At 60.0% G+C, this 23,566-nt stretch overlaps 1 protein-coding gene across 2 annotated transcripts; it reads left to right on the forward strand.

Moving 5' to 3' along the window:
* Positions 1 to 24: 24 nt before the first annotated feature.
* RABL6 (RAB, member RAS oncogene family like 6) lies at positions 25 to 22,350 on the forward strand. Of its 2 annotated transcripts, XM_026490218.4 has the most exons (15): positions 25 to 384; positions 6,906 to 7,040; positions 8,545 to 8,592; positions 10,946 to 10,998; positions 11,905 to 11,996; positions 14,058 to 14,198; positions 14,619 to 14,724; positions 16,229 to 16,332; positions 18,320 to 18,624; positions 18,815 to 18,965; positions 19,963 to 20,178; positions 20,249 to 20,486; positions 20,805 to 20,976; positions 21,517 to 21,575; positions 21,663 to 22,350. In XM_026490218.4, the coding sequence occupies exons 1-15, from the start codon at positions 255 to 257 to the stop codon at positions 21,849 to 21,851; spliced, it is 2,139 nt and encodes a 712-aa protein (XP_026346003.1). In that variant the 5' UTR covers positions 25 to 254; the 3' UTR covers positions 21,852 to 22,350. The 2 variants fall into 2 exon arrangements, with proteins under 2 accessions (XP_026346003.1, XP_026346002.1); XM_026490217.4 differs by having other exon boundaries at positions 21,517 to 22,350.
* Positions 22,351 to 23,566: the final 1,216 nt, after the last annotated feature.

Consider the following 23,566-nt stretch of genomic DNA (forward strand, 5'->3'; position numbering starts at 1 on the left):
GCCCTCGCGGCACCCCGTAGCCGCGCGCCTCGTCGAGCCAGCGCCAAGATGGCGGTTCTGACAGGCGGAGGTTCGCCGCGCCAGGGGTCGCGGGGGCCGGAGCGGAACCGCCGCGACTGAGCCCCTGAGCCGCCCTCGAGGCAGGCGCCCGGCTGCCGGGACCCGGGACATGGTGCGATCCGCGCCGGGCCGCCGCCGCCGCCGCCGCCGCTGAGCTCGCGGGCCGCGCCAGGCTCGAACGTGGGAGCGGGAAGATGTTTTCCGCGCTCAAGAAGCTGGTGGGGTCGGAGCAGGCTCCGGGCCGCGACAAGAATATCCCCGCCGGGCTGCAGTCCATGAACCAGGCGCTGCAGAGGCGCTTCGCCAAAGGGGTGCAGTATAACAGTGAGTGCAAGCCGGGCGTGCAGGGTTCCTGCCAGGGGGACGTGGAAAGTGGGGTCCCAGGGCACGGGCGGAGGAGGACGCTCCCCCGCCGGCTCCGCAGGCCCGGGCCGCGGCGACTGGGACTTGGCAGAGACCAGGTCGCGTCCCGGACCCGGAAGCACTGGGGGCCCCGTCGCGCCCCAGGGCCTCGCGGTCTGCGGGTGGATGTGGCAGATCCTGATCGTCTCTGTTGGAGATGTGCTGAGCCCTTACCTGTGGCACGTACTCTAGGGGCGTTCACTTGGGGTCGGGAGTTGATGCCGGGCCGGAGACGAGGTCCTGGAGGACCCCAGGGCCGGAGGGTGGGCGCCTCGGCCCGTTGAGTTCCCCTGTGACCGGTGGTCATTCCCGAGGAATACTGGCACGTTTAGAAATCTGTGCGCTTAGTTTGCACGGTAAAATTAGTACAGGCGGTTCCTGGTGCGTTCTGCGGTGCCCTGATTGGCCCAGATAACCTCGTCTAAGAGTGATTCTTACATAACGTGGGGAGAGCTCTGTGGTCTGTGACGCTTGAAGGGGTGGTGGGGCTCCCCGTCAATGAACCACGTGATAACCTGCCCAGGAGCTGTGAGATCCAGCTGGCCCTGGTGGTTTGAGCTTTGGGATTTTTCTTTGTAGACTTCGTATTCAGTTTGAAGGGAATATCACCTACGCCACATATTGCTGCCCCACCCCCTCCTTTTTTTAAGAAGCATTTGTAAGGGATATATTTGGAAAAGGCTCCAGAAGGCTCAAAGACGCTTACTTACTGTAGGAGACTTCTCTTCCCCTGAGGGAAGGAGGAGTTATTTTCAGAAGCCCGGAGAGCCCAAGACATTTCCAGTCCTGTTATAAATTATGTAAATTGCATAGCTTCTGGACGGTAACCATTCTCTTGACCTCTTTTAAGTTTTTCCATCTCGCTGTCCCTTTCCTAGCATTATTTAAAGGCTTTTTATGTTGTTCTCTGCTTTCAGATTGTTCCCTTTCATGTATTTTCATGTGTTGCTACAAGATTTTGGACTCCTCCCTACCCCTCCCTCTGCTACTTTAAGGGGAGCCTTCTGGTCTCTGTGGTGACCTATTTAGGCAGTAATGCACCATACTAAGAAACTAATTGGGAAGACTTCTGTGCAAGTTTAAAAGAGAGGTCGTTTTAGTTGTATTCAACTCACAATTTTGTATGTATTTTTTTCACATTTAGAAAAGAAAATGGTAAGTCGAAATACTCATTTGTACAAATCCATAGGCTCTGCATTTGACTTCCCTCATTTGCTTTTATTACTTACGGTATTATTTTAAACTTAATCCTAGTCCTGTGGAAATCAGAGCTAGAAACTGTAAACTGTGCACCTTCTGAAAAGCACTCCCTGAGAGGCACATTGCCTGGCCTTGGGTGGTTAGCGAAGGGGGGGGGGGCACAGCAGAGTTGTTCCAGAGGAGTAAGCCCAGCCTCAGGTAGTTGGGGAACAGGTCATGATTCCCTAGGACTGCAGGAAAGGGGGTGAGATGGAGAGAAATTGCATTTAGAGGGAGGTTGTCTCTGTAGTTGAACAATATGCAACTTTGAAACTTTGTGATTTCCTTTATTTATTTTCCAAAATATCTTAGGGGAAACAAGTCAGCCATCTGATGACTATAGATTCAGGATTTTTATAGGCAAGAGCTGATGATGTCCAAGTGTAGATGTTATGCCTTACAGAACCTTGTCCTCTTGGGGCAGACAAGTCGTCTCCTTTTAAATTGCTCTGATAATGAGAAGTGGCTCAGGTCCCATGCAAGAGCCCCAGCATACACATCAAATTTAGAATCAAAACCTGAATGAGACAATGGACCATAATTATAGTTTGAAAGTTATTTGCATTCAAAGTGGAAGAAAGAATGTTACCTGACTTGGTCTATCCTTTCTACCATCACTGGACACAATTTCTGAGCCATTTGGTGAGGAAGCCTTAACTGGAGCACCTTCGCAAGTGAGGAAACGCCGGTCCTAGTGGAACTTGTCCGGAGTGCCCTTGCTCGGGCCTGTGTTCCTCACAGAGAAAGCCTCCAGACACTGGGACAGCCAGAGACCTGGCCAGGTGGATCTCAGCACTAGAATTTAAAAGTGGACACTCCATCAGTAAGAAACCTTCTGAAAGGTTTGATTTCAGGATAAGAGAGCTTTTCCAGGGTAAGAAGGAAATACCTTTAAGATTATATCAAGATTCTTTGAACAGACAAATTATGTTTGAAAAAGAACCAAAGAGAACCTCTAGGAATGAAAACATGGTGGTGAAAATTAAAAAGTCAGCAAACAGGTGAATCAGCATAATAACCAGACTAAAGAGAGAATTGGTGCTGGAAGAGAGATGTGCAGCCCGGAAATGAAGCAGATTCCAACACTCGCCTGATAGGATTTTCAGACAGTAGCCAGAATGGGGAAGAAGCAGTATTGGAGGGAATAAAGACAGGATTTTCCACAATTCACGAAACATGTGAAACTCCCAAGAAGTCCAGTGAGTTTTAAAAACACACATAGCTAAATACATCATTAGAAATTTTCAGAACATCGGGACGCCTGGGTGGCTCAGTTGGTTAAACGTCTGACTCATGATTTCGGCTCAGGTCGTGAGGTTAAGCCCCACACCAGGCTCGGTGCTCAGCGGGGAGTCTGCTTGAGATTCTCTGTGCCTCTCTCTGCACTGCCCCGCCCACCTCACTTGCGTGCGTGATCTCTCTAAAAGAAAGGAAGGAATGAAGGAACAAACAAAGTGCATTCGGAGAGCCAAGCATCACTCTGGCTGAGACGACATGGAAGGCGAGGGCGCTCACCTTGCTTCCTGCACTTGCTAGACTCTGGTGCCAGAACAGAGGAGGACAACACAAGATGCAGGTAACCATCCAGTCCCATCCAGGGGCACAGACCTAATAACCTAGTGAGAGGTCGGGAAATGAGCACTAGAAAATCATCAGAATATTAATAACAAATCATTGCATTGAGAGCAAGTAGGACTACCACAGGAATGCAAGGATTAACAGAAAATATATATTGTATGCTTTACCATGGATTAAAGGAGAGAAAGCATTGCAGTCTCAATAGGTACAAGCAAAGATCTGATGAAATTCAACACCCATTCGCGACTTACAGAAAATAAAAAGAGAAAACCCACTTCTTTTTTTAAGATTTTATTTTTAAGGGGTGCCTGGGTGGCTTAGTGGTTGGACATCTGCCTTCGGCTCAGGTCATGATCTCAGGGTCCTGGGATTGAGTCCCACATCAGGCTCCTTGCTCAGCTGGGAGCCTGCTTCTCCCTCTGCTTGTGCTTTCTCTCTCTGTCAAAAAAATAAGTAAAATATTTTTTTTAAAAGAAGATTTTATTTTTAAGTAATCTCCACACCCAGCATTGGGCTCAAACCCACAGCTCGAAAATCAAGAGTCACATGCTCCCCTGACAGAGCCAGCCAGGTGCCCAGAGAAAACCCACTTCTTAGCAAACTAGGAACAGAGGGAACTTCTTTTACCTGTCCAAGGGTATCTATGAAAACCTGTGTCTGTGTGTACTAATGAGACAGAGGAAGTGTTTCTTTGTAAATCTGAACAGGCGAGGACTCCCACTTTCATTAAGCTTTTCCATTGGTTTATGGAATTACTCCCAGCGGAAGGAAAAATAAATTAGAAGTGGAGGGGGGCAGATATATGCCCTTCTTCGGGGAAAAAATTAACATAAAATCAAAAATAGTTTTCCCTTCATTAGGATGCTTTTAGGTGTAGGAAGCTGACTCCTCCGGCTGCTTTACTATGGTGCCCGGCCCGTTTCTAGCAGTGTGATAGAGCTGGTAACCTGAGCAGCCCTTCCCCTAAAAACCATTTTAAACGTTTGAATAAAACATTTAGAAAAACATCAACAGGGGCGCCTGGGTGGCTCAGTCGTTAAGCATCTGCCTTCAGCTCAGGTCATGATTCCAGGGTCCTGGGATCGAGCCCCACATCAGGCTCCCTGCTCAGCAGAGAGCCTGCTTCTCCCTCTCCCACTCCCCTTGCTTGTGTTCCCTCTCTCGCTGTGTCTCTCTGTGTCAAATAAATAAAATCTTTAAAAAAGAAGAAAGAAAGAAACAAAGAAGGAAAGAAAGAAATCAACGCATCATTCAGTTCTTGAACTTAAATAAAGGTTGTACAGCTGTTCATTGCACTTTTCTCAAAAGCGAAGTGAGTGAATATTGGGAGGGAAGCCAGCTCTGAAGCTCCCTTCTCCCTGAGGGTGTCTGCCAGACCTGGGCTGGGTGGTAGGAAGAAAAATTGAACCCATTCTGGGAGGGGCGTCTCCCAGGGGATCCCTGCACAAGGCCAAGGGGGTGACCTCCAATTGGTTTTCCTTAAAAACATCGATGTGGCCCCAAAAATCTCAAGTGGAGAGTTTACATGAGGTCTTCCCGGGTTGTTAGTGCTCCGGACGACAGGCAGAAATACTAGAGATGCCTTCTGACGGATGTGGCTTCAACCCAGACCTCAAAGGGGCCCCCGAGCTGAAGTTCCAAGACACGACGAGCTGCCGGTAGATCAGGAGACACCCTGGCCTCTGAAGTTGTCGGGTTTCACAGAAATAAAGTCGGAGCACAGTCAGTAATCGCATAAGCACTTGGAGTGGGGGCAGATGGTAGCTACCCTGAGGGCGCTGAGCGTCTTGAGATGGATATAAACATCGAATCCGTATGGTGTGCGCCTGAAACTAACGTCATATGTCGACTCTACTTCAATGAAAAATAAAGTCAGTATGTATAACACGTTCAAAGAAATAAAGGTTTGAAAATACAAGCAGGAATTTGAAGACTATACAAAAGGGCCAAGTAGATTTGAAAAGGAACTTGCCTCTGGAAAGCTAAGACAAGGTAAGAAATGGCAACCGGGAAATAAGAACGTAACTCTGTAACCAGTAGCATCCCGAGAGTAACAAGACAGCGCGGTTCCTGGCCTGTTCTCAGGACGGTCTGGCGACTGGCGCTCTGGCTTTGTCCTGCCCTCTGCCTGGCTAGCAGTGTCCTGGGGACAGGAGCCTGCTGCTCTCTGGGGGTAAGCTGCACGTGGTCTGTCCCCCTCACCCTCACTGAACGAGGGACAGAGGCCCCAGTGTCTGGGGACCCCCCTAAACTGGCACACTTCCGGCAGGGTGTTCAGGCTCATGACCGGGACCCAGGACAGGCCCGGAGATGTGCTTACAGCACAGACACGCCCTGACCTTTCTCCCAGGTTCTCCTAGGTGTTTGGCTTCTGGCTGGAATCAAGTCTAGATTGCCCCGACCTTGAGGGCAGTGGCTTGTTGTGTGCTCTCTGGTGACATGATAACGCTGGTGGAAGCAGAGCATCCCTGAGATCTGAGCGGAGCTGTTTCGAGTGAAGACCGACTAACATGTCCCGAGGACTAGAGCTGGGACTGGGGAGTCGTGGGGTGGCGTGAGGAGGCTGATGTGGTGACCTAGTCTCACAGGAGAGCTAGTGAGTGTTCAAGAACAGAGGGGCCTTGTAACAAGAAAGGGTGCAAGGAGGGCAAAGCCGGGTGGCCAGGGGATCCAGACCAGGGCTCTAGGGCAGCTCCCCGGTGTCCTCACCCAGCCTTGGAGCGTGAAGCACCATCCCCCATGCACACAGCTGCCCAGGCGCCTGCCCTGGGTCCAGGAGCATGGTAGGCCCCTCCCACAGGCTGCCTATCTGCACATCTTCTCAAGCCAGAACCTTCCCCGGGGGTGCAGTCCATCACCATGGCCGTCAGCTTTGCTCCCATTCTCGCCCCTGCCCCCTAGCTCTGCATGGTGTTCCTGACCGCTCTTCTTCATCTTTCTAGAACAAACCAGACCATGGCACTCTTACACTGAATGCCGTGCCATCTCTCAGAGGCGGCCAGAAGCCCATACTCCTTCGCGGTGCTGCGGGATTTGGCCCCCGCCTGCCCAGAGTCCGCGCACTTGGCTGCCTGTGGCTTGTTCGCCCCTGCGTGTGCACACTCAGCTCACAGGCCGCTCCGTAAATACGTGTGCAGCAAGTGAAACAGAACCCTGGCTTTGTGTTCTAACCCCACGTGTGGCCTTGAAAATGGTGGTGCTCTGCAACATTGTGTGCTAAAAATACCAGGGCTATGAAAAAGTAGGTTAAGAGCAAGCTACGGAAGTCTAGAGAGCTGCCTAAGGAGAATGTCAGCCGCCCCCCACCCCTGGTCCTGTGAGTCAGGGGTCCCCAGGATGTCCAGCTCTAGGGGAGACCACTGTCTTGCAGGTGCAAAGTCTGAGGGGGCTATAACTCCATTAACCCCAGGGGGAAGTGCCTTTGGGGCCCTCATCTGTGGAACAGGGAGGGAGAGCCCCGTCGGGGTCTCCCAGCGGCCCACCCCGGCCCTCGGCTCTTCCCTGCTCGCCCCCCGTACAGGCCGTGCTCCGTGGCAGCAGGCGTGTGCAGCGTGCGGACCGTCACCGGTGGGGTTCGAGGTTGTCGCTTGTTTGACTTGCTTCCCTGATGTGTCCTTTCCCCCCAGTGAAGATAGTGATCCGAGGGGACAGGAACACGGGCAAGACCGCGCTGTGGCACCGGCTGCAGGGCAAGAAGTTTGTGGAGGAGTACATCCCCACGCAGGAGATCCAGGTCACCAGCATCCATTGGAACTACAAAAGTGAGGGCAGGGCGTGGGCGCGGGCACGGGCGGGTGAGAGGTGGGGCTGGAGTGCAGGCGGGTGCCCTTGTGTGCTGCAGGCTTTCCTGGGTCCTCCCGAGGCGTGCTTCCTCTGAGACCCTTCCCCAGCTTCCCCAGCTGTGGGGCCGTCACGGACACCCTGCAGACCTGAGGGAGCCTGCTTGAGCTCCGAGGCGCTGTCATGGGGGCGCTCACTAGAGCTGCTCCTGGGTTGCCCAGAAATCGCCTCTCCCCACGGACCCTGCTGCAGAGAAACAGACCAGGCCGTGGTGGGGGCTCCGTGTAGGGAGCTGTGTCAAAGACCCACCCTCAATTCTAGAGACCCAAAGGGCAAAAAGTTCCAGGTTTAACACGGGAGACATCTGGGGGAGCTGGTAGGCTGATGCTCCCTGCTGCCACCGGCACTGGGCCCACATGTGCTCCACCAGCAGGAGGGACCCTGCAGTTCCTTTGAACCCCAGTGCTTTCCCTCTGCAGGATCGCTTGGTGGACAGAACATACCTCACCTTGCAGCCCCACGGGCAGCAGACAGTCGCTCTGCATGTTCAGAAACCATGAAGGCAAAAGTCCTTTGAACCATTTCAAACATTCCTTTTTACTGACCAAAAAAAATGTAGTTGTGAACAGGACACGTGGGGCCTGTAGAAGTTGCAGCTCCCACTGAGTGATGGCCCGGCCACATCCTAGGACAGCTGCATGGCCCGGCGTCACCCCAGCTCATGAGCTGGGGCTGACGGAGCCTTAAGGCAGCAGCCGTGGCACCCCTTCCCAGTTGGGGCGAAGCTGGTAGTGGCAGCGTGCTCTTGTGCCCCTCAGCTTGGGGGCAGGTGCAGGGCAGTTCCCACCTTTCCCCTGCCCCCTCAGAATCATGGGGATGGAGGGGTGAGCCCACTGTCCTTGCACTTGGGCCACTACCAGGAGACATGGCACAGGCCCTGGGCCAAGACGGACCATTCATAGGGTCCGCTCCCTGGATCCTGGCACCCTTCCCAGGCAGAGAACCACCAAGGAGGGGCTAAGAGTCTCCTCTTTGTGCAGAACAAACAGAGCACGGAAAGCCAGCTAGTTCTGAGAGAGCCAGGTGCCCTGACGGCCTGTGTGGGGCCTGCCGCCTGGCAGGGGCCTGGGCCAGCCGACTCCACCAAAGGCTTTGGGAGAAGCTCAATGTTGGGTGGCCGATTGGAGAGGGCCGATGGTCCATGGAACAAAGTTGAGGCTGGTCGCTGATAAGAGTGAGGCCCATTGAGGCCTGCCCCTGCCCCCAGAGCCCACTCCCCAGGTGCACCTACAGAGGGGACCCTGGCTGTGTGGACCTGGCTGGGGACAAGGCCACCTCAGGGACACCTGCAGGAAATGGGGAGCATGTCAGCTGAGGATGGGCCAGGGTCGTTCAGTGTAGCCTGAGCAGAAGCCTGAAACAGCGAGGAGCCTTGCTGGTCGAAGGTCATGTTGGACACTAATCTTCGTGTCTTCCCCATTTTAGCCACTGATGATATCGTGAAAGTTGAAGTCTGGGACGTGGTTGACAAAGGTAAGTCATGTCTTTTCATCTTGAGTACTTTCTCCCGATGCTTCATTCCTTCTGTGAATGGAAGCCCTCCTTGCCCCGCCCCCCACAGCCGCTTCTTTGGCGCATCCTTGTGTGGCTCACGTGCTGGCGTCTCAGGCCTTCGGGTCTCTGCCTTCTCAGCAGACCCAGTATGGATGCAGAGCGTGCGAGCAGCCCAGAGCCGTAGCAGGTCTGGGCCTTAGACCAGCTACCTCCTGCATCAGGGGCGGATGGGACGGGACGCACAGCAGCGACCCGTCAGCACCGCAGCCGTTGCTATTTAAATGCGTGTTTCACCCACTGAGGCAGCACACAGCAGTGGGGGGTGAACGTGGGCGGCAGAGCTGGGGAGGCTCCAAACCCAGAGGCCCGCGTGGGGCTGTTCCACGAGCCCTCCTTGCAGCGCCGCCAGTGCCATGTCCCCACGCCCAGGCTGAGGACCAGTTTGTTGGCTTCCGAAGCTGTCACCCCTTGGGGGCACGTGCCTACCCGACTGCTCTGCACGGGTACCGCCGACTGTGGTGTCTGCACTCACAGGAAAGTGCTCAGGGCCCCAAACCTCCGGGGCCGTACCCATGTGCGCCTGGCAGGGAGGGGCAGACGTGTCCCCCTTCAGCACCCTCTTACCTCCTTCTCACTCTCAGGCCTTGAGCCGTTGTTCCTCCCTGGTGCCAAGGCCCTGTGTAGCCTGTGTGCTACTGAGCGTGCTCTGACCTCTAACCTCTGACCTGGGAGGCTTGCCGTAGCTGCACGCATCCTCCAGTGAGAAAGGAGACTGTAGTTTCTTGTGCAGACGGTGCCCACCCCTCTCCCTTCACTGTGTTCTTAGGAGGTGGGTTAGGTTCCCGGGACTGATTCAGCTGGTACAGGACAGCCCGAGGGCAAGCAGGAGAATCAAGCAGGAGCCTGCCGGGATGCCTTCAACCCTCGCGGGCCTGTATGGGCCTCGTGCTTCCAGATCTGGCCCCGCAGCGTGTCTGCGCACGCCTTTGGAAGGCACCCTGTGCAGCCTGGTTACTCTTGTGGATTTGAGGGGAAGCTTCCGTGCCCCGGGGGCTCCCCTCCTGGAGCACCGCCCACACCCTTCCTGACCGCAGCTCCATCGATTTGGGGTGGGAGGCACGTTTCCAGAGTGGAGTCCATACCTGGGGGACAGGGCCCTTCCGGTCAGCACGTGATGTCGTCACTGGTGGGAACTGCCCTGTGGTGCAGAGATACGCCACATGCAGGGACAGCTGAGACAGGGATCCCTTGGCCTGGCTGTTCCCCGTGTCCCCCTGAGGTGCGGAGAGGGCCGGGGGCAGGGCGGCACCTCAGGGGAAGGTCCTAGGCTTGTGTGTAAGCACACGGCCTCCCCGCAGCTCCGCGCTGCCTGGTCCCCTCGGGTGAGAAGGAAAAGCCCCCTCTCCACCGCTGTAGCTGCTTGCCTGTTGGACAGGGTCTGAATGCCACGCACAACAGCAGAGGGCATTAAGTTGAGGTGTTGGTGGCAGCTGAGGCCAAGATCCTGGTGGAGAGCAGGAGAGGCGACACAGAGGCGAGGCCCGGCGAGTCTTGGGGCAGGGCCCAGAAACTGCTTGTTGAGGCTCCCCAAGAAGACAGGGTCCTGGGGAGCAACCTCACATCCCCCAGGCAGCGGTAGCTCCCTGAGACTGTGGGTGGTGCCGGAGGCACCATGTGGCCAGCTTCTGCTGACCTGGGACGGCCCCAGAGGTGGTGAGAGGGTCAGAGAGAAGCTGTGGAAACAGGCAGCGGTAGGTTTTTTAATAAACGAACCCAGGTGTTGGGGAGAGGGGAGGGCTTTCTTAGTTTGCCCAGGCCGTTCCTCAGACTGAGGGACCTGGAGTTCCCGGGGTGACAACAGTCCTTCCTCCTCCCGTAGGATATCTCAGAGCCAAAGGGGAGGGAACGCAGATGGTTTGGGGCTCCTTAGTACTCTGGCTCCGCACGCTGCTCAGGGCTGAAGCCCAGCCTGGGGAGCCTTCATGGCCTCAAAGGCAGCACTGAGAGACAGGGCTGGGCTAGCCTGTGCCAGCTGTCAGTCCGGGAAGGAAGTGCCCGAGTTTGCTGAGCCCTGCCGGGCACTTTCCAGTTTAGCCAAGTGGCTGGAGCCCATCAGGGCCTCTCTCCTGGCCAGGCCAGGGCAGCTACAGCTGCAGGGAGGTCTCGGTGGGGTTGCTCCAGTGCCAGCTGCAGGGGCCATGGCTCCCTGGGGCTCCTAGTTAGATAAGTATGGCGCCTGCCGGAGGTGGGGGCTGGGTGTGGGGGTGGGACGTGGGGTGTTCCTCCCTAGGGCCACAATTCCCCCCGTAACTGTCATCTGTCTTCTAACAAGGGAAGTGCAGGCGGCGAGGTGATGGCTTGAAGGTGGAGAACGACCCCCAGGAGGTGGGTAAGCCGTGTCCCCCCGTAGGGCCCACCGTTGCAGGTGGAGGTTGGGACCCTCCCCGGGACTCCAGTTGGACCAGCCGGCCCCCCTCCTCATGGGACCCTGTGTGTCCACGGGTGTATTTTGGGATGGCCGGGCTTGCCTGAGCTGCTCGCGGTGACACCTGCCAGGCCCGGGATGAGTTTCACCTAAGAGGTATTTAGGTGCACTGGCCGAATTCTGTGGCCCCAGGCACACACGGGCACGAGTGTGGCTCTGAATGGGCTCTCCCAGTGCTACCACCCTTGACACAAAGAAGTCAGGGGCTGACGGCCACCCCTTCCATTCCAGGGAAGCTTTCCGGTTGTTTTCCAAGGATTCTGCTTTCTGTCCTCCTGCCCATAGATGGCCTCAGGGTGATGGGCAGCCTCCTTGCTCCCCTTTAGGGCAGGAAAGTTGGGTGACTGCCTGGTCCAGGTCTGTCTGGCCCTTTGTGGGACACTCTGCTACTGCCCCCCACACTGCAGCCACACCCGTCTGTGTGCTCTAGAAGGTTCTCTGCCAGCATCTTCCTCAGGTCTGGAATGCACACCTTGCAGTGGGCTGCCGGCTGCTCCGGCGCTCTTGTCCCTCTGAGTGCTAGAAGGTTCCCGAGGCTCACGAGGAGGGTGCTCTTGACTAGTGGAGAAGGCCCTAAATCAGGCGGAATTGATGTGGCCCCAGAGCCTGAGCCGTTTACTACTAGACCCTTTTAGGTGAAGTTTTCTGACCCCCGTTCTTGATAATCTCCTTTACATATTTTTTTCCAAAATGAAAATAGCTGTTACCTTTCAGACTGTGCTTTTCAGCCATCCCAGGAGACAGAGCTCACAGCTGTGGGAGCCTGCCCCGAGCACCGTCTCATGCCGGTTGTGTCCTGTCCCTAGGCAGAGTCCGAGATGGCCCTGGACGCCGAGTTCCTGGACGTGTACAAGAACTGTAATGGGGTGGTCATGATGTTCGACATCACCAAGCAGTGGTAAGGGGGCGCCGGCTGGAAATAGTCCTCGAGGCTCCTAGTCCCGCGCCACCTGGAGGGCCACCGCTGCAGTCCAGCAGGCCGTGCTGACACCAGCAGTTCAGCCCCATGGAAGCCGTGCCTGGCCGTCTCCAGGCGTGTCCATGAGCACAGATGGGGAACGTGTGGAGTGCGGGCTGGAGTGGGACAGCACAGTGCGGGGGGCATACCTTTCACAGCCCCGTAGCCCTTCCTGGAAGTACCCTGCACCATACGGCAGAATCAAGTGGCCATTTGTTTGGGGTTCCCTAAGACACCGCTGACATCCTTTGACTCACTAAGGGGACGCAGCAAAAGACTACAGAGCAAGGTAGAGGGGTGAGCGTGGGGGCGGCCCGGTGCCAGCTCCCAAGGGGCCCCTCCTCATGGAGTCACATGGGCAACATGACACATGTGAAGTGTCTGCCAGGGCAGATGGGGACCCTCGATTCCCCAGGCCTGCCTGGTGCCAGCGTTCCCGCCCCCCTGGTGACTGTTGGCAGAGAACACGAGGAGCCCCGGCTCCGACAGCCGCCCAGGGCCAGCCATCCGCAGGCCTTTCCAGGAACGACGGCCTCGGGCCTGCCCTGTAGGTGCTGTTCGGCACACCTCGGGAGAGGAGTCTTGCAAGATGCCAAGGGAGGAACTGACAGCAGCCTTTGTAGAAATGGCTGGTGGGGCCTTCGCTTCACTTTCAGTGTTTTTAAATTTGTCGTATGATTCTTGCATATGGAGTCCACGTTCACTGTAGCAAACTCGATCCTGCCGTCAGACGCTGGCGCTGGGGTCATTGGTGGGGTCCAGCCAGGTTTCCCCCAGGGCATTCCACACACACAGTTATGTCTGCAGAGCTCTGGGGTCTTACTACCAGATCTGTGTGGGTGCTGCTTTGATCTGACAATACGTTCACGCACAGGAGTGAACTCCCATCGTCTACCACCCGCTAGTACGTGCACGAGGGGCCCCGGGTGCAGCAGGCGGCGCATGGGAAATGTGCCGAGCAGGGTGGCGCGGCCCTCGTGGTGCAGACGCACCCGTGCGAGAGTGAGCCGCACTGCTCCCCTGGGGTGAACACCGGGGGAGACCCGCGTTTCTCCTGTATGAGCCACAGTGGTCCCTTCTGCCCGGGGCATTAGAGGTGGCTTTCCCTGCATGGAATCTGCTATGGACACTGTTAGTGGCCACCCTGCTTCGGGCAGGCCCTTGGCGTCACTGAAGCCCTGTAGCCTTTGCTGAAAGGCCGGAGGCCCCCCCAGGGGGAGGGGCCGTGGGGGGCCAGCTGGGTGGCACGCCTGGGCTGCAGGGAGGAGCGGCTGGTGTCCTCGGTGCAGGCCGGTCTGCCCGCTGTTGCTCAGATGCTGGGCTGGTTCTTAGAGGCCACGACCAGCAGCACGCTCCGTGCGGGGGGTGCCACTCTGCCTAGATGCTTGTGTGGCCACGGAAAACGGCTCCACTGACCCCTCGTGGGTCAGCTGGCACTGGCAGTGGACGGCGTGGACCAGAATAAGGCCCGAGGGCACTGGGCGCTGCGGGGCGGAGGGAATGCTAGAGACAGGGCCGCAGGGCAGGACGCCCCCCCACCCCCGCAGGAGGGCAGACACCCCGACCCTTTGGTAACCGTCCCAGTGAGTGTGTGGAAGTCATGAAGTCCAGTTTGTCGCACGCGCGTGCGTGTCTGCAGTTCCCACGGGCAGTCCCCGCGTCGGAGGCACGTTACTTCCCTCGCACACCATCTGGGAGCAGCAGCCATGGGCCTCGGGCCTGGAGAGCAAGGCCGTGAGACAGCAGAAGCGACCCCTCGGGGAGCCCCGCGGGCTGCAGCCGTGCCCCACAGAGAGCGTGCGAAGACACCTTGCCAGAGGGACCCCCCAGGAAGGGAACTGGAGAGAAAACAGCAGAAGCAAGGGCTGTTCTATGGGGTGTGGGCACTCGGCTCTCGTGCTCTGCGTGTGCGGGGTCCTGGGCCCGGGACACGTGATGTGGGGGGCTGGAGGGTCTTGAGGTCGACACTAAGGGGGTCTCTCCTCACCTGTGCCTCCAAAGGACCTTCAACTACATCCTACGGGAGCTTCCCAAGGTGCCGACCCACGTGCCAGTGTGCGTGCTGGGGAACTACCGTGACATGGGCGAGCACCGAGTCATCCTGCCCGACGACGTGCGCGACTTCATCGACAACCTGGACAGGTGGGTGGGGCAGCCCATGCTGAGGATTCGGCCCTGCCCGCTGCGCTCTGGCAGTCCCCAGGCCGGGAGCCGTGCTGTGGGCAGTGAGCGGCTGGCAGGGGGACCTGGGACTGAGGACGGAGAACCAAGGGCTGGCAGCTGGCTCCCTGGCACCCAGCAGGTCTGCGGGGGGGGGGGGGGGACCCTCCGCCCCTCTCTGGGGCTGGGGGTCTGGCTGATGGAGCGAGGCCCCCACCTCAGGGCACGAGCCCAGGCTGGGTGTCGCCTGCTGGGCCCTCTGCTGTGGGCCCTGGGACCGTGGGGGTGCCCTGGCATCAAGGGCATCTTGGCCCAGGTGTGGCCCTTGGCCCAGAGGGGCTGTGCCCTGCTGCCCCCACGAACCCCCTCACCCTCCGGAGCCATCGTTCTTTTTGCAAACAGGCCTCCAGGCTCCTCCTACTTCCGCTATGCCGAGTCCTCCATGAAGAACAGTTTTGGCCTAAAGTACCTTCACAAATTCTTCAATATCCCGTTTCTGCAGCTTCAGGTGAGCCCGCCTGCAGGGTAGAGCGGGCGGCACTGGGTTCTCCAGGGGCCACGCCGGTGCAGGGACAAGACCACCGCCAGGACTTAGTGTGCTGGTGCTGGTGCTGGTGGTCATGGGAGGGACCCTCCATCCCCTCCCCTCCTCTGCTGGGCTAGCCTGAGACCCAGGCCTTTCTAGAACGTTCACAGAACGTTCACAGCTGCAGGAGAACACAGGCATCCTTCAGATGCCGCTCTCAGGCCGTTTCTGACCCACGGCAGGAACTGGAGGCGTAGACGAGTGGGTGCCTCCGGCCCGCGCTGACTCCTGCTGTGGTGCCCTTGTGCTGGTCCCGCTTCCCCGTGGGAGCGCGCTTGGCCGCCCTCCGGTGTGGGGCTGCAGGGAGAGCCCCCCAGCTCCCACCACCTCCCACCGTGGGAGCGCGGAGGCTGGTTGGCAAGCTGCTGCGCCCAGGGAGCACGCCTGCTCTGTCTCTCCTGATAAACTTAGGAGCGATTTTAGGCTCTCCGGAGGGTACAGAGGTGGGGCCGAGGGCTCCTGCACCCCTTGCTCCGTGTCCCCCGATGCCAGCCTCCCAGGTTGCCACAGTGCTTCTCTCTAACCACAGAAGCAGCATGGGTGTGCTGACTGGCGCGCAGCGGTCCCCGGGTGTCCCTCTCGGGCCCGGCCCCGCCACACCTGGAACGCTGCACTGAGCCTGCTCTGGACTCTCAGAGGCTCCCGGAGCCCCGTCCAGGGCCTGCCCGACGGAAGGCCAGGTTCTGGGCTCTCGGGGGGAAGACCACAGACGTGACTGCCTTTCTCGTCCCATAGCGGGGGCGTGCAACACCCTGTCAGCGGGATGTCTGCAGCCAGGTGGCTGCCATTCTTTCTCCAGACTGTGGGCCTGCTCGGGACAGCGGTGGTCTTTCCTCTCCTGGCTTTTTCTCTTTGGAGGGAAACGAGGGCCCCGCAGACAGGGTGCTCAGTGGTGGTTTCAGTTGGAGGGAAGGCTGGTATGGGCAGAGTCCTCAGCGGCGCCAGCTGTCCCTGCACCCACTCTTTCACTCGGGACCCTGTGTATTGCATGTGTCCCTCGTACAGATCTCTGTAGCTTCCCGTCCACGTGTGACATGCACACAGATCCCAAGGGAAACACCCCGTGTTTCCTGTACCTGGCTGTCAGCGTCGCATGTCCCTGGAGGAAGCAGAATGTTCTGTAGGTCACAGCTGTGGGTGATGCACGTGGAAGGGCCGAGTTCCGGCCCCGAGGTGGCATGTGCCAGAGCTCGGAGTGTGGAAGGACACAGCAGGAAGCCTGGTGTTAGATGTGTCGGAGCTGCTTCTGCTTCGGGGGGCACCGTGTGCGGACAGGGCACCGTCTGTCTGGGTGTTGTTCATGTCATTGACCCTGTCCTCGAAGCCACACTGAGCTGCTCGGATGTCCTGCTAGTTGCTGTGTCATCCATCAAGGGCTGGCCAAGTGGGGACACAAGGCTGAAGGGGTCTCTGCTTCCTCCTCTAGAGAGAAACGCTGCTCCGGCAGCTGGAGACGAACCAGCTGGACGTGGACGCCACGCTGGAGGAGCTGTCGGTGCAGCAGGAGACCGAGGACCAGAACTACGACATGTACGTCCGCCCAGGGGCTGCCCTCGGAGGTTAGCCCTGCAGGCAGGCTCTGTGGGGGGGCCGACACGTGCCCCCTGAGGGCCAGCCTCCCTCCAGATGCCTCGAGCTTAGGTCTGTGCCCAGCCAGACAGCAGCGCGGAGTGCCTCCCTCCTGGGTAGCGTGAGTGGGTCGTATCCCTACGAAAAACCCGAGTCCTTTCAGTCTCAGATATGGCAGTGGGCAGGGCCCGGAGTGCAGGCGGGAGAGTGGCCCTCCCTGTGAGGTCAGCCCTGCAGGCCTTCCTGTTCCCTGTAGCAGGCAGCTTTAGGACTAACACCCAGTAGAGTACGTGCTTGTCCAGAACAGGCGGCTTGAACTGGACGTGGCGCCCCCCCTCCCCTGGGGGAGCAGATAGGTGGCCCCTCCAGGCTCTCCTTGGGGCCCACTCAGCACACTGGGGCCGGGCCTTTGTTCAACTGACCTGACCAGAACTCGGGGCCCCAAGCTGATGGGCGTGACCTGGGCCCAGCTGACTGCCTGGTACCAGAGGTGGTCGCTGTGCCGGGTACCACTGACCCAGGACAAGTGTCCACCCAAGGCCCTGCGGGACTGCTGCCCTCATCTTTTCTGGCTCAGGCTGCCTCGGTTTGGAGCTCAGTCTACCGGATTGACACCGCTGTAGAGTAGGTCTTCAGAGAGCTCCCTGACCTTGGAAGGGGCTTGTGGTGCTGAAGAGCGGGGTTAGGAATGGAACCTTCTGGTCCTTGGTAGCAGAGGGAAGGAGGCTCCTGGCTGCACATGTGCACTGCCGGCGACATGGCTGCGTGGGTGGCGAGCAGCACTTGGGCAGGCCCGGCCACCACCAGCCCGGGGGCTCTTGTGTCCACCCTCCACAGCTCCTAGGAGAGGCACTCACTCTTTCAGCAAGGTGTGACCCTGAACTACCCCTAAACACTGGTGCTTCTGTTTTGTTTGGTTCCCACAGAAGGCACCCAGATGTCACAGCTGGGGGGGTGGGTAGGCTGCTTCCCAGCCTGTGCTTATGTCCTGGGCGTGCTGGCTCCTCCAGCAGGTGTCTGTCCCCACAGGGACTCAACAGACAGGCCTTTGGGTCTCCCCAGAGCCAGATCCGTGTGTTGGTCCTGGAACTAGCTAGAGTGGCTCTGGGGGGTGAGTTTTCATGCACTTCGGCTGCTTGGCCGGCCCCAGAGGGAGCCCCACTGTGGTGAGCAGCTGGCCTTGCTGTGGAACCCATCCCGGGGTTGACTGGCTTCTGTAAGCCACTCTGGCCCAGACCGTGGGGAGCCGGCATTATCCAGCACGTCGCCCCCTGGGGAGATGGCAGCCAGAGCCTCCTGCGCACATGCGTCCTGTGGCCGGGCCCGGGGCCAGGCTGCCAGAGGAGGGCAGCGCCGTTGGGGGCTGGGCACCGATGTCTCTGTGACCTGTCGTAGAACACGTGGGATAGGCCGAAGACTTGGGTCTGGGTTCCACCTGGCCTGCCCATTCTTCTTACTCCACCCCTAAATCCTGGCTTGGAGGTGCAAGTGGCCAGCCCACACACCCTTGTCGGTCCACAGGGAGCCCAGCCAGTGCACGGGGCAGCTCCTGCTTGTCCACCTTCTGTCAGAAAGCCTGCCTCAGAAGAAGAAGGCGTTGCCGCAGGCTGGTGGCACCCCCGGCCTCAGCCCGTGAACAGTGGGGCTTATCACTGAGGTTCCGTTGATTTGGAGCCCCTGTTTGGGCTGCTTCCTATCTTGGGGGTTTGGGGCCCTCCCTGTAGCAGGTCTCGTGCCTGTTGGTGGCCGGAGAGCACGGGTGTGGGCGAGGAGCTGCCGAGCCTGCCTGCTGGCACTCACCAGCCCCTTCCCTGGCGGAATGTTCTACTGGATGCTAGGGCGTGAGGGCCGATGAGCCCGAGGGCCAGGACACTGCTGTCACCCTCATCTCAGAGGAAGAGACTTAGGGGAAGGCAGATTGCTCACCGCCTGCTCTGTATCCCCCCAGCTTCCTCGAGATGATGGAGGCACGCAGCCGTGGCCATGCGTCCCCATTGGCAGCCAACGGGCAGAGCCCATCCTCAGGCTCCCAGTCTCCAGTGGTGCCTCCCAGCGCTGTGTCCACAGGGAGCTCTAGCCCCAGCACGCCCCAGCCAGCCCCACAGCTGCCCCTCCACACCCCCTCGGCCTGCCCCTGTCCCCCACCCCCCACGGAGGCCCCACTGCCCCCTGCAGCCCCTGCCCCGCGGCGCGGCATCATCTCGAGGCTGTTCGGGAGCTCGCCAGCTGCCGAGGCAGCCCCTTCGCCCCCAGGTGAGCCCTGGGAGCAGCTCGAGGAGGTGGGTGCGGGTGGCCCAAGTGGTGGCACACTGGCCCCATGAGCCTGCAAACCAGGACCGGGTCATCCTCCTGGGCCCCACAGCCCAGTCACATGGGTACGGCCTGGGACAGGCCCAGCAGGGGCGGCCGCTGGACAAGTGGGAATGGCCTCTCCTGTCCACAGAGCCAGGCCCAGCTGCAGAGGCCCCACCCCAAGTCCAGAACGTGGAGGATTTCGTTCCCGAAGAAGGCCTTGACCGCGGCTTCCTGGATGACACAGCCCCCCACAAGGATGAGAAGAACATTGGAACCAAGGTCCTGCAAGACAGTGACAGGTAAGGGCAGAGGCCAGGCGGGCCCTCAGTCTTTTCCCAGCCTCCCCCAGCCCCGGGTGAGACGAGAGGACGGGCCCCACCGCTTCAGCAGCATCTCAGAGGGGAAGGCTCCATGAAGCCCCGCACTCTAGGAAGAAGCCTGCTCAGACAGCCCTCAGGCCGCTACATTGCTGACCATGGACCGGGCCTCAGGGTCCGTGAGCCCCCTGCCCACAGCGAGGGAGCCAGGGGAGCGAGGCTGGCCTCACCCTGCATGTTGCTGCCCATGACCCACCATCAGCACGTTCTTGGACTGAAACCCTTGAGAGCGTGGGCACTAGCAGGAGAAGCCCCGGGGCAGAGAGCAGCCACCAGGGCCTCCCCGTGACGTGGGGCAGACAGAGCAGCGCAAGCCCAGCCCCCCGCCCCTGCTGCCCACCCCTCACCATCGGCTCCAGGGTCTCTCCTGCGCACGCTCCCCTGCACTGCACTGAACCCAGGTCAGACCCGCTAGTCCCCAGCATCCCTGCGTCCCTCCAGATATGCAGAGGAACAGAACGGAGCCAGCCCCAGGCTCCTCCCCCAGTACCAGAAACAGCCCCAGCCCGTCCACGCCCACGGCCTGCACCCCACCTTCATGTAGGGGAGCACCCATTTCAGTCACCAACAGAGCAGGCCCCACGTGGCTTCCTGCTGCGTGCCGGCATCTCCACACCTCTCCTCGGCCCCCACCTCTCACCCCTCCCCGGCCCGCGCCACTTCTGCCATACACACCAGTGGGTTCCTTTGCAGAGGGGCCCCCAAGACCTAGACCACCCTTGCAGCAGGTCCCCTGCTGTCTGTCCTCCCATGAATGTTGAGTGCCAAGGGTAGGCCAGCCCCTCGGCCAGTGCCCACACTGTGCACAGAGAGGACAGCCAGTACCTGTGGGGGCCAGGGGTCTGGAGCTCAGGGTGGGAAGCTGGGCTCTCTACCTCCCTGGTGACCTCCCACCGCCCTGCCCCTCCCTCCTCTGCAGCGACGGGGAGGCCCCAGGCGGGAACCCGCTGGTGGCAGGTTTCCAGGATGACGTGGACGTGGAAGACAAGCCGCCCAGCAGGCCCCTACGGCCTCCGGGCCCCCTACCCAAGGAAAACATCGCCTCTTCCAGTGCGGAGGAAGCAGAGGGGCTGGCAGCATACCCCACAGCCACTGTCCTGGTCCCCCAGAAGTGCTCTGAACCAGAGAACAAACGGTATGTGGACGGGAGCCACCCCAGGGGTGGGGGCAGCCAGGAGCCCCCTGACCCCTTCCTTGTCCCAAAGGCCCTCCACAAAGGCTGCGAGGCTGCACAGGGGTGCGGCTCCCAGGGCGGTGGAGCCCCGCCGGCCAGGCGCCCGCAAGTCCCCCACCGAGGACCCCTCTGGAGGGCGTGAAGAGGGGAAGGACGAGCAGGGAGCGTCATCAGAGAGTGATCCTGAGGGGCCCATCGCCGCCCAGATGCTGTCTTTCGTCATGGATGACCCCGACTTCGAGAGCGACTCAGACCCTCAGCGGAGAGTGGTGAGGAGGGGACTTGGCGCCCACTCAGCCTGGAAGCCCTGGGGATGGTCCCAGGCGGGAATGGCAGGAAGGAGAAAGCGCCAGGCGACATTGTTCTGGGGCAGGAGCCTCAGATAGGCGTGTGACCCCAGGGAGGGGCTGCAGCATCCCAGCTCCCACCTTGGACCCTGCAGGCCACCATGACTCCAGGTTGGGTGTCAGGGTCTTTCAAGGTAACTTGTCACCTACCGAGAAATGCAGGAGCCTTCCCACGGGGGTCACATGACGGAGGGCGCTGGGGAGGACGCTGGCCACCCAACCCGTGTGCTCCTTCTCCAGGATGAGTTCCCAGTGCGAGAGGACCTCTCTGATGAGACAGACGAGGATGCCAGTCCTGCCCAGCCGCCCCCACCCCCCAAGCCTCCCATGTCCTCCTTCAGACTGAAGAATGACTCGGACCTCTTCGGGTTGGGACTGGCAGAAACGGGCCGCAAGGAGATCAGCGATGAAGGTAGTTCCGGGGCCCAGGTGGGTTGGGGGGGGGGGGTCACAGGGTGTGTGCCAGGACCACACTGGAAAGATGGGCAGCGGGGGGGGGGGACCTGGCTGAATGCTCAGGGGCATCTGGTGGCCTGGCAGTGTGGCTGCAAGCAGGATACACTTCACGTCCAGCCACTCCTGGGAAAAGCGTGGTCAGTAGGCCTATGGAGCACTCATGGTGCCCTGTGGCCCCAGGCAGCTGCACGGCTCCCTGTCCCTACCCTCCATCCTGGGCCCCTTGAGCCCAGCTCGGCCCCGACTAGCAGTGTCACGTGAGACGAGTCCCAGAAGTTCCTTGTTCCCAAAATGGAGAGGAAAGGACCCTCCCAGGCTCGTGCTAGAGTTGAAGTGTGTCTGCCTGTCGGCAGGTGTGTGCTCTCGTCCCCCACGGGTCGCCTCTGTGGCCGGGCAGAGGCCACGGCATCGCAGTGCACCTTCTGGGTGGTGCTGGCTGCCCCCCCCCCACTGCAGCCCAGGAGCCACAGGCCCATGCTGTGTCTTCTCTCTGCAGATAAGGAGGGCAAGCCTCCCACGAAAGAGAAGAAGAAGAAAAAGAAAAAAGGCAAAGAGGTAGGCACTCTGCCTCCCACCTCCCAGGTGCCTGCTGGGCAATTTGGGGTCCTGGTCCCCCCACGACCTGAGCTGCCCCCTTCCCAGGAGGAAGAAAAGGCCGTGAAGAAAAAGAGCAAGCATAAGAAGAGCAGGGACAGGGAGGAGGGCAGGCAGGAGCGGCGGCGACGGCCCAGGGGCACAGAGAGGACGGCTGTGGACGAGCTGGAGGCCTTCCTGGGGGGTGCAGCCCCAGCCGGCCACCTCCGCGGGGGCGGGGACTACGAGGAGCTCTAGGCCTAGCTCCGAGGACCGCCGGGGTGGGGACGGGCCACAGGCCCACTCCAGAGCTGGGACTGCTGGGCCCACCCTGCAGGGAGTGGGCCAGCGGGCGGCGGGCGGGGGCTCTGCGGGCAGCCGGCCCCCAGCGCTTCTCAGGGATGGGACTGAGGCCCAGGAGGCCACGAGGCTGTTTACAGGGCGGGGCACATCCTCGTCACCGGCCTGGCTCCTGCTTGCCCCCAGCCCGCTGCACTCGCTCTCCCAGGCCCCCCACACGTGGGTGGGTTCCGCTTCTTGCCCCTTCTGGCATGGGGGGCAGATATGCCAGGCAGCACTGGACCCTTTCCCGGGGTTGGCTCTTCCCAGGCCCAGGGTCCAGCTTTGCACCTGCGCTGGGCTTGCTGCCGACCAGGCCGGGAGGTCCTCAGACACGGTTTCCTCTCGTTTTCCTTTAACACTCCACTCCAACCATAAAGCTCTCCTGTTTTACTGTGTGTCTGTGTGTGCCTCTCCCTGTACACGCCTCCTGCTCCAGCCCCATGTGCCCCAGGTCTCCGTGGGTGGGTGGGAAGGTCCTGAGTTCCCTGCCTCTTTCCCAGACAGGCAGTTGCCCCTGGATAGGAGGCCCTGCAGCCCCCCGTGGCCCAGGGAGGTGGTCTGCAGAGGCCTCCAGCAGGCCCAGCCCCAGGTGCATCGTGTCTTGTGCAAGCTGGCCAACATAGCCATTGTCCTGCACACCTGTCTGAGGCCACCTAGGCCAGGGCTGGGCAGCTGTGCCCAGGAACACCTGCGGGCCCCCAGCCCTCCTAGGGCAAGTGCGGGTCTGGTCTCCTGGCCTCTGGCAGGCGCTGTCCTGTCCCAGCCACCTTCCCGGTCTGCCTTCAGCCCAGCATCTCCCTGCAGACCCCACCCCCTCTAGCTGCCAGCAGCGCCCAGCCCCCACCCACCAACCCACAGTTTCCATAAGAACCACGCACAGGGTGGGAGGGTGGGGGTGATAGCCAGGCCTCCCCTTCTCAGTCCTGAAAGCGTCCCCTTCCCCAATTCCTGTGCCTAGATGAGACAGCTTTGCACCCTGGAGGCTGCAGGACAGCAGTCACTGGGCTGGAGGCCAGGTACCAAGCGGACACCTTAGGGACTTGCTGCAGCCCACAGCCTACGAGATCTGCCCGTGTGCAGCCCAGTAAACGTGGGGAATCAGGCTGACACGAGATGAACTTGCCTGGGGCCCTGGATCTAATGGACCCACAACAGGGCAGGTCCCACCCTTTGAAGCCAAGGGCATCCATGACTCAACCCTCTGCCAAGCCAGACTGCCCTGGTTCAGTGTCTTGTTTGGGAGGCCTGAAGGATGGATGTCACCCTGTGGTTTGTAAGTGGACCACGTGCAGACCTGCTCAGGGCGCCACAGCCCTCAACGCTCCTGGACACTGACCCCCAGGGAGCTGAGGAGCGTGCCCTTGCCCGGGAGTCTGAGCATCCTGGGGCAGGAGGCCGCAGGCCTCACTCAGCCGTGCCCATCCGGCCCCAGGTTCCTGCAGTTTGGCACCTCCGGCTCGGCAGAGCGAGGCCCGCGGGGCTGGAAGCAGCCCATCTGCTCCTGCGAGGGCTCGGCGGAGGTGCGAATTCCGGGAGCCGTCAGCAGCCCCAGCCAGAGCTTGGGGCTTCTCCAGGGCCCTGCTCCAAGGCCACCACCAAGCCACCAGCTGCCTGGAGGTGGGGGGAGGGCA

The sequence above is a fragment of the Ursus arctos genome, unplaced genomic scaffold, assembly GCF_023065955.2.
Source record: "Ursus arctos isolate Adak ecotype North America unplaced genomic scaffold, UrsArc2.0 scaffold_18, whole genome shotgun sequence".
Taxonomy (NCBI): Eukaryota; Metazoa; Chordata; class Mammalia; order Carnivora; family Ursidae; genus Ursus; species Ursus arctos.